The 14,343-nt window shown below is 45.7% G+C and overlaps 1 protein-coding gene across 1 annotated transcript in view; it reads right to left on the bottom strand.

The window, feature by feature from the left end:
- RAVER2 (ribonucleoprotein, PTB binding 2) overlaps positions 1-14,343 on the bottom strand; it is a 100,271-nt gene that overhangs the window by 68,216 nt on the left and 17,712 nt on the right. Inside the window, exon 2 of the mRNA XM_068239309.1 lies at positions 4,644-4,710. Within this exon, the coding sequence (XP_068095410.1) occupies positions 4,644-4,710 (67 nt within the window). The remainder of the gene's footprint in view (positions 1-4,643; positions 4,711-14,343) is intronic.

A 14,343-nucleotide genomic window follows, 5' to 3' on the forward strand; every position in this document is an offset into this window, starting at 1 on the left:
ATTCCCCAGCCAATCCGAGGGACAGACGAGTGCCCCCCCTCCCCCCCAGTACAGCACTGCAGGAGATCGCAAAGGTATTGTAAGAAGATTACAAAAAGGTAAACAAAAAGGGGATTGCTTTCCTCTTTTGGCTGGAAACAGTCTGCAGGTCGCGGCTAGCAGACAGTGAACCGGCAGGGAACAATCGCACATGCACGCGCGCGTTCCCTGCTAAACTGCAGCTCCAGGACTTGATGCCAATCAGAGTTAGGCGGTCCTGGCTGCATTCACACCCATTGGCGTGACACGGTCGTTAGGTAGCTAAAAAGAAAATTCTGGGATTCTTAAAAATAAAAAAAAAGTTATTATTGGTTTTAAAATAATGGTAATGGTAAAATAATGGTAATACAGTAGAATCTCGTTACAGAAAACTCTGGTATAGTAAAACTCTGGATATATTAAACTCAGTCCTCAGGTCCCGGGAAATTAATCTGTTTAAATATACAATGTATGACCAGTTCCTATATAGTAAACTGATATAGTAAACTCTTTTTCCTGGTCCCCTGGAGTTTACTACAAAAGGATTCTACTGTAGAATCTCAGGAGGTTGTCAGAATGATTTAACGCATTCAATCTTTAAACAAATTTGTAGGAACACCAAAGCAAGCGCATTGTTTGCCTCCTTGCTCCTCCCCCTGGAAGCCGGCAATTGTCTCTCCTCCTTTCTTCATAGAACTAGGAACATCGATATGCTGTAGCAGATAGGCAGCTGTACAGGACTCGACCCTTAACTGTCGCCCGATGGATCGAGTTTCAATCCCTTTGAGCAACAACCATTGTGCTTGTCTACGCACCTCAAGTTATTGAACAGTAGTGAGTGGAAGGTTTAAACACTTTCTGGCTTTGTCACACAAGTGCGTGCCCCTTCATCAGAGCATCACTTGGTTTCATCCAATGTGGTAAGTGAAGGTGGGCATGGCCCCAGGCTGGCACAGCAGTGCAGTCCTGATCTGGGCCAGGGGTCACACATCTTACAGCATTCTGCAAGTAAATCTAATCTATCATGACCTAACTGGTGTGGTCAGAATAACAGAGCCTGCAATTACATTTGTAATTTATTTCTGTGTACTGAAGGGAAGTCACAATCTCAGCTACACACTGAACACAGGCCTCAGCTCCTCTGGCTTAATGCTCAGCCCATCCCAAATCAGCCAGAGCTTGTTTACACTAATATTTGGGCACGGCAGCATCTGACACGGAGTGCAGAAACAGGCAGGACACAGCTTGACGTCAAGGCCTGTATTCAGTTTGTAATGGAGAAAATCATCGGAGTATAACAAAAGCTATTCATAGGCATCTTATAGAACCTGTAGTTGGGGCTCAATGCTACGGACCCAGTAGGAGCTGTACCGATCTCTATTGAACAAATATGCTGTATTGCTCCAGGGATCTGTTTGCAGAGACATTTGCCAATACAGAGCACATGCTTGCCATTCATCTGATGAAAATGCTTCCTGAAAAAAATTATTAGCCAACTTCTGGTGCGTAGCCCCGCCACCTTGCAGAAAAAGGCCTCTGCCTTTATATCTGAAATGGCATCCCCGGTGCCCGTTCTGCATTCAATTGGTGACATTCCGGTCCTGTGTGGCACAGTGACTGTCGGCTTGGCCACGCTGACCTATCTCTACTACAAGGCTCCAATCTAATATTTCCATATCTGATACAGAAAAGGACAGGGCCTTTTTCTGCAAGGGGGTAGATCTATGCACCAGAACCCAGCTGATACAATGATCCAGTGAATCTTATTATATAGAGCAGGCTTTCTCAACCAGGGTTCCCTGGAACCCCAGGATTCCTTGAGTACTCTCCAGGGTTTCCTTGGGATTTTTCCCGATTGTGGGGTGGGTTGGGGGAATTATGATAGAGAGCACACTAATAGGGGGTGCAGTAAAAAGCATTACCGGTACATTCAAAATAATAATGAACACATTAATAAAAAGCACTAGAATAAGAAGAGATAATGAAGGGCACTGTAATAGTGGGTAGTGACATAAAAAGCCACAGCCACACTTTTAAAGACCACACCACCTGCAAAATTCAGTGGTTCCTAGAGATCCAAAAAATTACTTGCAAGGGTTCCTAGAGATTCAAAAAGTATTTGAGGGTTCCTCCAGGGTAAAAGCCCTCTTACTAAAAAGCAATTCTTGGTATGATTTGCCTTCTTAAAACAGAAGGTACTTGCAATAATTCAGCTTTAAGTGAACAACTTACCCACAATGCACCTCTACTGAATATCCTAATTATCTCTTTATGCCCCTAGAGTCAGACTTGCATCCAGAACCGCTGGTGTGTAGGACGCCTATAGGTTTAAAGGGACTCCGAGCAGTGCAGAAACTATGGAAAGATGCATATCATTTTAAAGCTCTCTTTCTCCTCTTTCCAATGATATATAAACCACCGGCCTACGCCTTTTAGTTTTCGCTATTTTTGCGATCGAAATTGCAAAATCGAAATAGAGAAAACTAAAAAGGTGTAGGGCGACGATTTAGGTGTCGTCAGAAAGAGGAGAAAGAGAGCTTTAAAATGATATCCATATTTCCATAGTTATATTGTATTACACAGGGCAACTTTTTCTCAAAGTCAGCAGCTCCATTCAGCAGGAAAAAGCTCTCTTTCTCCTCTTTCTGACGACACCTAAATCGTTGCCCTACGCCTTTTAGTTTTCTCTATTTTCGCGATCGAAGTCGCCGCCGCGGCAATTTCGATCGCGAAAATAGAGAAAACTAAAAGGCGTAGGGCAGCAGTTTGTATATCATTGGAAAGAGGAGAAAGAGAGCTTTAAAATGATATGCATCTTTCCATAGTTTCTGCACTGCTCGGAGTCCCTTTAAATTTTACAGAGCCACATCAACTGCACATGTAGACAGCCTGTTTCAGACTTTTGGTCCTCCTCAGTACATGGCAGGGATTATATAGACACCATAAAGGTGGCCACTAACGATCCAATTTCTAGCAAAAAATCATTTGAGAGATCAGACATTTCTGATGGGAAGTGAAATATTATAATAGAACGTTCAATATACCACCAACGAACCAATCTTTGCTTCCTATCTATCACAACCAACAAAAAAATTAAAATTTTCCTTTGACGAAAATCCAATAGGGCAACTGTTTTAATAATCGTTCGTAATCGATTGTGCCCATCCATGGACATTATTTACAACCAATCCGATCCAATTATCTGATCGCTCGAATGTTTGCTAGGTATTGGATGTTCGTAGCCGCCTTAACAGTGATGTACAGGTACTTGGCAGGAGAATGAAGGGACTCTCTGCTTAAAGAGAACCTGTACTGAGTAAAAAATATTTAAAATAAACACATGAGGTAACTTCAAATGAACATTACATAGTTACCTTGCCATCAGTTCCTCTCAGAAGCTCACCATTTTCTTCTGACAATGATCCCTTCCAGTTCTGACAACATTTTGTCAGATCCAAAATATATCAGTTGCTGTCAGTAAAATATCAGTTGCTGTCAGATATAGCTGAGAGGAAAACTGATGTACCAAATAATGTCCATGTTTCCCTATGGCTCAAGTGGGCGATGTTACAGTTTAACTGTGTGCTGGCCAGGAAGCTGTTATGGGGTAACGGCCATTTTCAAAATGGAGGTCGGAAAATTCCCTTGATCACAGTGAACAAAGAGGACGCGGGACAGGAGAAAGACACTGAGGAGTAGACTACATGGAAGGTAAGTATGACTTGTGTATGCTTATTTTGACTTTTAATTTTCAGTTCAGGTTTTCTTTAACACAAGGTTCTTGGTGAATTCAAAACAGCTCTGCAAGGACTACTGTAGTCACCAACCCCAATTTAAATAATTTCATGAGCAAAGGAAGCTTATGTAAAAAAAAAAAAAAAAAAAAAAAAAAAAAAATCCTACATACATTTCAAAAAAAAAAAAAAAAAAAAAAAAAATTTAATTTTTTTTTTTAAAATTACAGTTTAAATTCAGAGCATTTTTTTTTTTTACCCTTGCCGACTGCTCCACGCCAATTGGCGTGAGCAGTGCGGCAGCCCCAGGACCGCTCCATGCCCAATGGCGTGAACGGCCGTCTATGGGGCTAGCAGGAGATTGCGCGCACATCTCCTGTTTGGGGGGGCGGAGCTTAGACGACGAAACGTCTAATAGGGTAGTGCTGTACTGGGGACAGCCGTGTGACACGGCTGTCCCCCTGGGTGACACAGAAGCGATCGCAGCGATTGGCTGACTGGGGGACGAAAAACATTTAAAGAAATATGTTTTTTTTTATTTAAAAAAATAAAAAAAGGGGGAGCGATCAGACCCCACCAACAGAGAGCTCTGTTGGTGGGGGGAAAAGGGGGGGGGGAATCACTTGTGTGCTGTGTTGTGCGGCCCTGCAGCTTTGCCTTAAAGCTGCAGTGGCCCAATTAAGTAAAAATGGCCTGGTCACTAATCCAGGTACCCAAAAATTGCTCCGACTCCTCGACTCCACAGCCCTGTAGGAAACCCACACAAACATGCAGAGAACATACAAACTACATGCAGAAGGCAAGAGCGCTATTCACTACATTGCAGTCATTCTTGCACTTTTATAACAGTTCATGGCTGTGCAGTAGGAGTTAAAAGACAAATAAAATTACCAGTCTTTTTATTTTTATCCACATAGCAATATTTGATCTTGTAGTCCTTCAGAAGTTCCTGGATATCCTAGAAAAGAAGACACAAAAACAGTATGTTTAACATGACTGAAGGGAGGGGGGGGGGGGGGGAAGGAGCCTCCATCTGTGACAGAGAGCAGATACTGCTGACAAAACATATGAAATGGAACTAGTGTTTACTTAAGAAACTGCTGCACTGTGGTGTATTTATACAGACAGCTCCTGCAGACCCGGCCCAGCTAATTGCTGGAACTAAGACATTCAACATTTTGCTGTGTTCTTGAATAAAGTTCACCTGCTGTGTACACATAGTAAACTCTGCCAAAATGTTTATAGAAAGGGCCTTTCCAGCCAATACCCAGAATGTTGGAAAGGATTTGGTGAGCTGGCCTCAGCGCCAAGATCCAGTAACTGTGCATCCCACACTTTGTGCTCCCCGACCGCTATTAATACCGCATTCTGCTCCTGACAGGATGTGGCTGTCAGAGCTCTGCTGCCTGAATCTCTCAATGGCCAGAACACACAATTCAGAGGGCTGAGCTGCAAATACGGAGTTCTGAACTAATCAAATAGAAAAAAAAAAACTGTTGGCTGCCCATACACCGCATGCTGATTCCCGATCAATTTCATGCTGAAAGTGATCCGGAATCTGCCTTGTGACGCCGCATCTGACTGCCTCGTCAGCGCGACACTGTCCCCCTAATATGTAATGTGCACCCCCAGGTGCCCAGTGCGTTATGGCGCCATACACTGTTACTCTGGCAACCACATGGGGAGCGTGTATGAATGAAGGACAGTGCCCGGAGCTAGCGGAGGACAAGCGGTGGCCAAGGACAGGTATTGTATAGGGCGCTGGATACCGGTGGGGGCAGGGGAACATTACACGTTAGAGTGGACACTGTGGGGGGTTTCAATGCTCGTTCCGACATCGCTCGCCGTTAGCACCGCGCATCCAAGCAAGCGAGATGGCCCTACATCTTGCAGCAGGTCCGACTGATTAATGCAACCAGTTTCAACCTAAAATTAGTTGCATTGTCAAATGGGCATGCAGTTGGCAGCAGCGATTTTCATCCGATTATAAAATTTGAATCGGCTGCTTGCCTGATGTATGGGCGCCTTAATACCTTTAGCCATAGACCCAGGAGAATCATGCAGCAGATAAAGGACTTTAAAGAGAACCTGAGGTGGTCCAGAGGGGGAGCAGACGGGACAGACACACGTTCCCTGCCCATTGACATGCCTCTGAGCCACCCCATGTCGCTCTCTGCCCCCTCCCCCCCCCACTGCCGTGCTATCACCACCATACTGCCCCCCCATTCTTGCAGGCTTTCCCTTTATGCCATTGGGCAGCTGTCTCTCCCTGGCTGCTGGGAGAGCATCTCGCTCTCCTTCCAGCGTCGTGACCCCAGAGGTCGCAAAAATGAAAGTAACTTGTTGCAGGGCACAGGTGCAGCGCAGACAGTGGCTACCTGATCCGCCCAGCCTGCAACACCTCCCCCCACCACTTACCTGTATGTTTTTGGGATGTGGAACAAAGTGCCTGGAGGAAACCCACACACACACGGGGAAAACTTACAAACTCAAGATATCGAGCTGTCTGTTGGTGTATACAAGTCGTTCAAGCGGCAGTGTTCCAGAGTATGCGTGTATGTTGTGTGAAATGTCACTTTATATAAGCTGTTTTTTTACAATTGCTCAGACCAATTTCCTGCGACCTACTATAGTCCCACTGGTGTTTCTCAGCGATCAGCAAAGTATTTCAATGAAGCTTCACACTGCAGCGTTTTGATTTGTATTATAATTAAAAAAAAATGTAAAAGCAAATGCACAGCATACAGCATTTTCAGAGCAAACACGATACGTTTGTAGGGGAACATTCACTAGGGGATAACCTGCTACGAGTCCATCGGTCACCGTGATATTGAACACAGTTACTACTACGCACCAGATTGAGCCCTTACGCCCGAGATTTCCCATAATTCCTGATCTGAAATAGTTTGAAACTTCGATCGGGTGGACATGTTGCTGTACAGATTCTACTTCGAGAGGTCAATCGACCAGCAAAATCTAATGCATGGACACCCTTATAGCCCTTACAGTACACTTTGCACCAAGAAGTTAACATTTTCAGACAACATAAATATACAATTAGCTATTTACATCCACTCAGGACTCTAATGTTAAAGGGAACCTAAACTGAGAGGGAGATGAATGTTTCCTTTTAAAACAATACCACTTGCCTGACTCTCCTGCTGATCAAATTTCTGCAGTAGTATCTGGATCTCACACCTGAAACAGGCATGTAGCTAATCCAGTCTGACTTCAGTCAGAGCACCTGATCTGCATGCTTGTTGAGGGGCTGTGGCTAAAAGTATTAAGGCCCATACACACGTCGGATTTCCGCGGACGGGTCGTTTGAACGTCCCGTCGTTCGCCCGCTAAATCGGGCGTGTGTACAGGCTGTCGTTCGCTTGATAAGGGTGAGTTTGAGCGATCCGCCACTCACCCTTATCAAGCGAACGACAGCCTGTACACACGCCCGATTTAGCGGGCGAACGACGGGACGTTCAAACGACCCGTCTTTCGTGGAAATCAGACGTGTGTATGGGCCTTTAGAGACACAGGATCAGCAGGAGAGTCAGGCAACTGGTATTATTTTAAAAGGAAAAATCCAGATCCTTCTCAGTTTAGGTTCCCTTTAAGTAGGATGAGCGGGCATTTGTGGATTGAACTGAATAGGTCTAGAGCAGACTGATAAATCTCTTGTACAAACAAAAGGATTACATATAAAAAAAAAATAAAAAAATAAAAAAGCGAACATGCTTGCTTGGGTCACTGGTCACAGATTACACGCTGAGGTGACTGGGAATTTCACAGCATTTTTAGCCTGCTGTGCACATTCTGGACATAGTGCTGACATCACCAGCAAGATAGTCTCCCTCATGCAGACAAAAACAAAACAAGTCGTAGAGGTCAGCGATGAAGAGAAGTAGAAGTGTCCATGCATCCAGTGATATATGGGCAGATAGACCAAGAGACAGAGCCCTCTCGGATTCAATCTGATTAGATAGGGATCTGTTGGCTGCCCATACACAGCAGTCCGATTCCTGATCGATTTCAGCATGAAATCTTTTAGGAATCAGCCTTGTGACTCTGCTTCCATCGGTACCCCCCAAACGTTATGTGTGTTCCCCTGTGCATTAAAATACTTTACAGGCAACAGTGGACAGGTAATGTCCAGCCACTTCCAAATTCGTAGCCCCACGTGGCTGTCAGCGTATAGCACGTGGGGCGCGTGTGACATTATATATGTGCTGTATGCCAGTAGTCACGTGGGACGCAAATGCGGAAGTGGCTGGACACTAGCGGCCGGCAGCCATACAGGTAAAGTAATACAGGGGCACATAACTTAGTTGGGGGACAGCAACTGGAGTTCCATCACGTTTGTTGTGATATCACAATCCGTTTCCGCAGCACATGTGTGTTCGATACATTTAACCCGATTTTAGCCCAAAATCGGTTGAATCGTCAATAGAGAATGCTTACTGCAGTACCAATTTTCATCCAATTCGATAATTAGTCAGATGGTCGATCAACCACAACAATGCCAGATGTATGGCAACCTTAACTGTGGAGGCATGCTGTGGTGTGTTTGTTAAACGCTTGCTTTAAGGGAAACCTGAACTGAGAGGGATACGGAGGCTACCATAATAACCGTATTTATTTTTAGACAATACCAGTTGCCTGGCTGTCCTGCTGATCATATGCCTTCCCATACTTTTATCCATAGACTAAATAAGCATGCAGATCACATGTTTCTAACTGGATTTGTCTCATACTTATTGCAGGAGTGTGATTCAGATACTACTGCAGCCAAAGAGATCAGCAGGACTACCCGAGACCTGGTATTGCATAAGGGACGACTAACAAGAGGGATATGGAGGCTGCCATATACATTTCATTTTAAGCAATACCAGTTGCCTGGCAATCCTGCTGATCTCCTCTGCCTCTAATACTTTTAGCCATAGCCCCTGAACAAGCATGCAGCAGATCAGGTGTTTCAGACTTTAAAGTCAGATCTGACAAGACTAGCTGCATGCTTTTTTCTGGTGTAAAGGGGCCCATACACTGGTCGATTTCAGCCATCGTTCGATCAATCGATTCTATAGAATCGATCGATTGATCAGAAATCGATTCTTTTAAATTCCCCATTCGATCGATTTGCAGCCAATTTCGATCGCTTTAGATCGATTTTAATCGGTCTGGCAGGCTGGAAAATCTAGGTCGATCTGTTGAGATTGCTTATCATTTTGCATTGGACCTAATGGAAATCTGATGGCAAAACAATGCCATCAGATCGATTTTCAATAGATTTCAAACTGAAATCTATTGGAAATCTGTTCTTAGTAAAAAAATGTTCCTAAACACATCAGATAGATCAGAAATCTATCTGATGATCTATCTGCTGCTAATCTAACGAGTGTATGGCCACCTTTATTCAGATACTACTTCAGAGAAATAGACCAGAAGGGGTGCCAGGCAACTGGTATTGAATAAAAGGAAATAAGTATGGCAGCCTCCGTATACCTCTTACTTCAGTTCCCCTTTAAAAGAAACACACAGCAGCCCCCATATCTCTCCCAGTTCAGGTGTCCTATAAAAGTAAACTTGAAGTGACATTCATAAAGAAAAAGACAGATGGCAAGGCAGCAAACAAAGAGACTGCTGGCAGTGTACAGAATAGCTCTACTGTGCCCCAGCAAGTTCAGCTATCAGATATCCACTCACAGCAATACATCAGCATGCACACTGTGCTCTGCGGACTCTATTGCAATGCACAGTGCTGTCAGTGGGAAGCAGATTAAAGAGGGGGTAGAGCAGAGTCATGATTTATCCTTATACTGCTTTTACACGTACCAATCAGCAGGCTAGGAGAGGGACTTTGCTCAGGCAGCATTGATCAGCTGCAGAGAGCAGAAAACTACAGCATGGCCAGTGAGGTGCATTGAGCCATCGGAATCACAAAGCTGGCTGGATAAAATATAAGAGGTTTTGGCTCATAAGACATTCTACATAGAAAATGTATCACTACTGCCTATTTAAAACTCAATTAAACCAAACACCAAACAGGGCAATATACTGAAAGCCAACATGCTTTACACTGTAAAATTATAATTATTCCCTTAGGAACTAAATTTGAAATACCCTTTGTGTAGCTATGCACCTATCCATGCAGTCTTAAAGGATATCTGTAGTGAAAGGTATATGGAGGCTGCCATATTGATTTCCTTTTAAAAGGAACCGTAACAAAAACAAAAAAAAAACCTGAGTTTCACTTACCTGGGGCATCTACCAGCCCCCTGCAGCCATCCTGTGCCCTCGCAGTCACTCATGGCTCCTCCGGTCCCCCGCTGCCAGCTAGTTTCGTTTTTCCCGACTGGGAGTCGGCAGGCCGCCATGCGTACATTTTTACGCATTTGCGCTGGTGCAGACAGCTATCGGACATTAACAAGTACATTTTTTACGCGTTATGGGTGCAATGCGTACATTTTTACGCATTGCAACCGTAATGCGGAAAAATGTACTTGTTAATGTCCGCAATAGCTTTCTGCATCAGTGGTAATGCGTAAAAATGTACGCATTGGAAGCCAGCCGACTCCCAGTCGGCAAAAACGAAACTAGCTGGAAGCGGGGGACCGGAGGAGCCATGAATGACTGCGAGGGCACAGGATGGCTGCAGGGGGCTGGTAGATGCCCCAGGTAAGTGAAACTCATGTTTTTTTTTTTTTTCTGAGTTTATGTTCCCTTTAAGCAATACCAGTTCCCTGGCAGCCCTGCTGAGCCAGTTGCCTACAGTAGTGTGAATCACACCAGAAACAAGCATGCAGCTAATCTTGTCAGATCTGACAAAAATGTCAGAAACACCTGATCTGCTTCATGCTTGTTCAGGGTCTAGGGCTAAAAGTATTAGATGCAGAGGATCAGCAGGATAGCCAGGCAACTGGTATTGCTTAAAAGGAAATATGGCAGCCTCCATATACCTCTCACTACAGTTCTCCTTTAAGGCCACTCCTGCTTGTGATTTCCTATAAACAGAGCTGAGTTTTTACAATTGCTCAAACCCACTTCCTGCGACCTACTATAGGCTAGTTTACCCCAGTGTTTCTCAGCACGATCAGCCGGCCCAGATTTACTTCACAGAAACCTATAGGAACAAATGCCCTGCCACCCTACACTTCACCCTCGAACCTACAAATCCCGGCCGAACCACACTGCAAGTGTGCTGTCTGGCCCAGCTGTCACTTCTCCCTTAGTACCCTTGCCTGTCACAGGTAGCTACAGATGTCCCTTAGTACAGCCAGAAGTGCCCTCAGTATTAGGGCTGGTTCAGACGGACGTCTGCGTAGCGTCGCATCTGGGGGCGTTGCGGCGGCTGCGCGGTCAGGCTTTCAGTAGCCTTCGGTCGCATCGTGATGCGGTCGCGTTTTTTTCTTCCCCTAGGGGAACATTAGCCGTCGCGGTTGGCCGCTCCCTGGAAGCAACATGTCGCTTCCAGGGGCAGCCCGAACATTCGCGAAAATCGGGACACGAACGCTGCGTTCGGGGTAAAAGCGCGCAAAAGCTCGGTGTAAACGCTCCCATTCACTTGAATGGGAGCGTTTACCACGACGTTCCGAACGCTTGCGGTAAACGCTCCGCAAGCGTCCGTCTGAACCAGCCCTTAAGTAGCTAGTGGTGCCCCCATCTGAAGAGAGACTCGGTAAGTGGAATGCTTAAAGCCAAATTATCGCAAATACCATCTGTTTTAACCTCCCTGGCGGTCTAGCTACATGATAGCCGCCGTGCAGCGGCATCCCCCCACCCCCTCCGATCACCTCCGGCGATCAGCGCAAACAGGAAATCCCGATCAGAACGGGATTTCCTGGTTGGCTTCCCCTGTTGCCATGGCGACGATCAGGATGACGTCACCAACGTCAGAGGGAGTCCGAATCCACTCCACAGCACTGCCTGCCACTGATTGGCCAGGCTGCGCACGGGGTCTGGGGGCCCTCTAATACGGCGGGTAGCTGCGAATCGGCGGCGATCGAGCTATGCACGCAGCTAGCAACGTGCTGGCTGCGTGCAAAAAAAATAAATAAATAAAAAAAGTGTACAAATCGGCCCAACAGGGCCTGAACAATCCTCCGTGGCGCTTAGCCCGTGCTTAGCATGGGCTTACCGCCAGAGAGGTTAAAGAAGGCAAACAACACTGAGCGTTGACTTCTTAGTTGGAGGGCTTTTCAGTGTCTTTTAGTCCCCAATACTTTCCTAGTGGGTTTGGGTTACCCAAGCTGCTTGGGTATTATTATTATTAATAATTGTATTTATAAAGCGCCAACATATTACGCAGCGCTGCACAATAGATAAATGGGTTAACATACAAGGTAGGACATACAGGAAACCTACAACAAAACAAGATCATGCAAATGATTTGATAACAGTGTCAGGTCAAAATAGAGACTGTTCTAGTCCACAAGAGGGGTGATTGTCAGTATTCTGTTGATACCCCCTGCTAGTCGTCACATTGGGCATTGGGTGAGTAACCTCTCATGTACACTCCGCTCAGTACTATGCACAGGGAAGAAGGGAGGGAGGCACTTGGGGAGGGGTGCGAGCTGCCTTTCCACCATCAGGCGCCTGTAGGCACGTGCCTACAGTGCTTATTGCCAAATCTGGCGATCAGCAAAGTAGCTCAATAAAATGAATGAATGAAAGTATGGACACTGCAGCATTGCTATTTGTATAAAATTGCAAGTGCACAGCATGCAGTATTTTAGGAGCAATCACCCTGCATTTCTAATTGCCCAAACAAACTTGCAAAGTGCAATTGCAATCGCTATGCGATAGTGTTTTTTCGTGGCTAAGTGTGAACAAGCCCTTAGTCCCATTTCCTGGCGTAAACACATGCTTCCCGCCACTTTATATACAGCCATGCTTACCCTGAAAAACAGCAAGAAATGGACAAGTGACAAGTGTCACTCCCTGCCATGCACTAATGAGGACCAAAAGTCCAATAGGATGTCTGCATGTTGGGTTGATGTGGCTCTGTAAAATGTATAAGCTATAGGCTTGCTATACACCAGTGGCTCTGAATGTAAAGGTAGCCATACACTGGCTCGATTCCCGGCCGTTTCGACAGCAGATTCGATCCTGGGATCGAATCTGCTGCCAATTGTTCGCGGTAAACGCAGCCGCCGATCCGATTCCCTCCCGGAATCGGATCAGTCCGTCGATCGCGCCGTGCGGGAAATTACCCTCGATCGCCCGCGGGTAAAGTGCGCGTCGCTAGCGGTGGCCGATCCGATCAGGTATACATTACCTGAGGCTGGCTCCCGGGCGTCTTCTCCGTGCTGCACGGCTCTGTTCCGGCTCCATCCATCCCGGCGCTTCCTGTGTCACTGCAGTGACCAGGAAGTTCTAATAGAGGGCGCTCTATTTGAACTTCCTGGTCACGGAGTAACACAGGAAGCGCCGTAATGGATCCGGAACAGAGCCGTGCAATGCGGAGAAGATGCCCGGGAGCCAGCGTCAGGTAATGTATACGGGGGGGGGGGGGGGGGGGGGACAGGCGGCAGGAGCAGCTCAGCAGATGGTGAATCGGTTTCAGGCTGAAATCGATTCACAATCTGTTTGCAGTAAAGGCAGCCATACGATCCCTCTCTGATCAGATTCGATCAGATAGGGATCTGTCAGCTGGTCGATCTAATGGCACATCGACCAGTGTATGGCTACCTTAAGCCTGGCTTACATTCAGAGCCTTTGTGCCACTGAGCACAAAGATATAATTTGCATATTCAGTACATAGTGATGCATTGTGGGTAACCACAGTTGCTCACTTAAAGCTGAATTATCACAAATACCTTCTGTTTTAAGAAGGCAAACACTGAGCGTTGACTTCTTAGTAGGAGAGCTTTTCAATCTTTTAGTCCCCTATACTTTCCTAGTGGTCTGGGTTACCCAAGCTGCTTGGGTATACTGTTGCTACCCCCTGCTAGATGTCACTTTGCAGCGGCCCAGCCTCCAGTAGCTACAGCAGCTCAGCTCCAGAATATGGCAGATTCCATATCTCTCTCACTGCAAAGTCACTTGGAGTGAAAGCCAAAAGATGAAACATGGCAACAAGTTCATAGAGTCAGACAAACTAATTAGCTTAGTCTCATTAATTCTGATGTTTAATTTGGCAGGCGTTTCCCTATCCAAACATTATTAAATTCAGGCTTTTAATGGTTTCATGTCAGTGCAACTGAGCAGAAAAGTCACAGCATGTGGTAGAGTTGCAACCATACAGTGAAGCAGACAGTACAATGAAAGTTTGCCTCACTGATGCTGTAAACGCACGCGTTGCCTGGTCAACACACAGCATGCTGTGCATTACTGCTCTGGAACCCACTGCGCTCAATGTGAAAGCCCCATAGGATTACTATTGTATCGCAATGCAATGATGATGTCCCATGTTTAACCCAGTTCTGGAGAACCAGAACAACCAGGGATTGTTGTAGTTGGCTGAAAATACAAGACCGAGAACATTTATCCAAACTGTGCAAAACAGCGTAGGGAAATTTAGGTGCACCATGCGGTGCCATAGGCCTAATGTGAATTACGGCTATAGAGGTGCTATGACAATAATTTTGGCATAATTAAA

This window comes from Hyperolius riggenbachi, chromosome 6, assembly GCF_040937935.1.
Source record: "Hyperolius riggenbachi isolate aHypRig1 chromosome 6, aHypRig1.pri, whole genome shotgun sequence".
NCBI lineage: Eukaryota > Metazoa > Chordata > Amphibia > Anura > Hyperoliidae > Hyperolius > Hyperolius riggenbachi.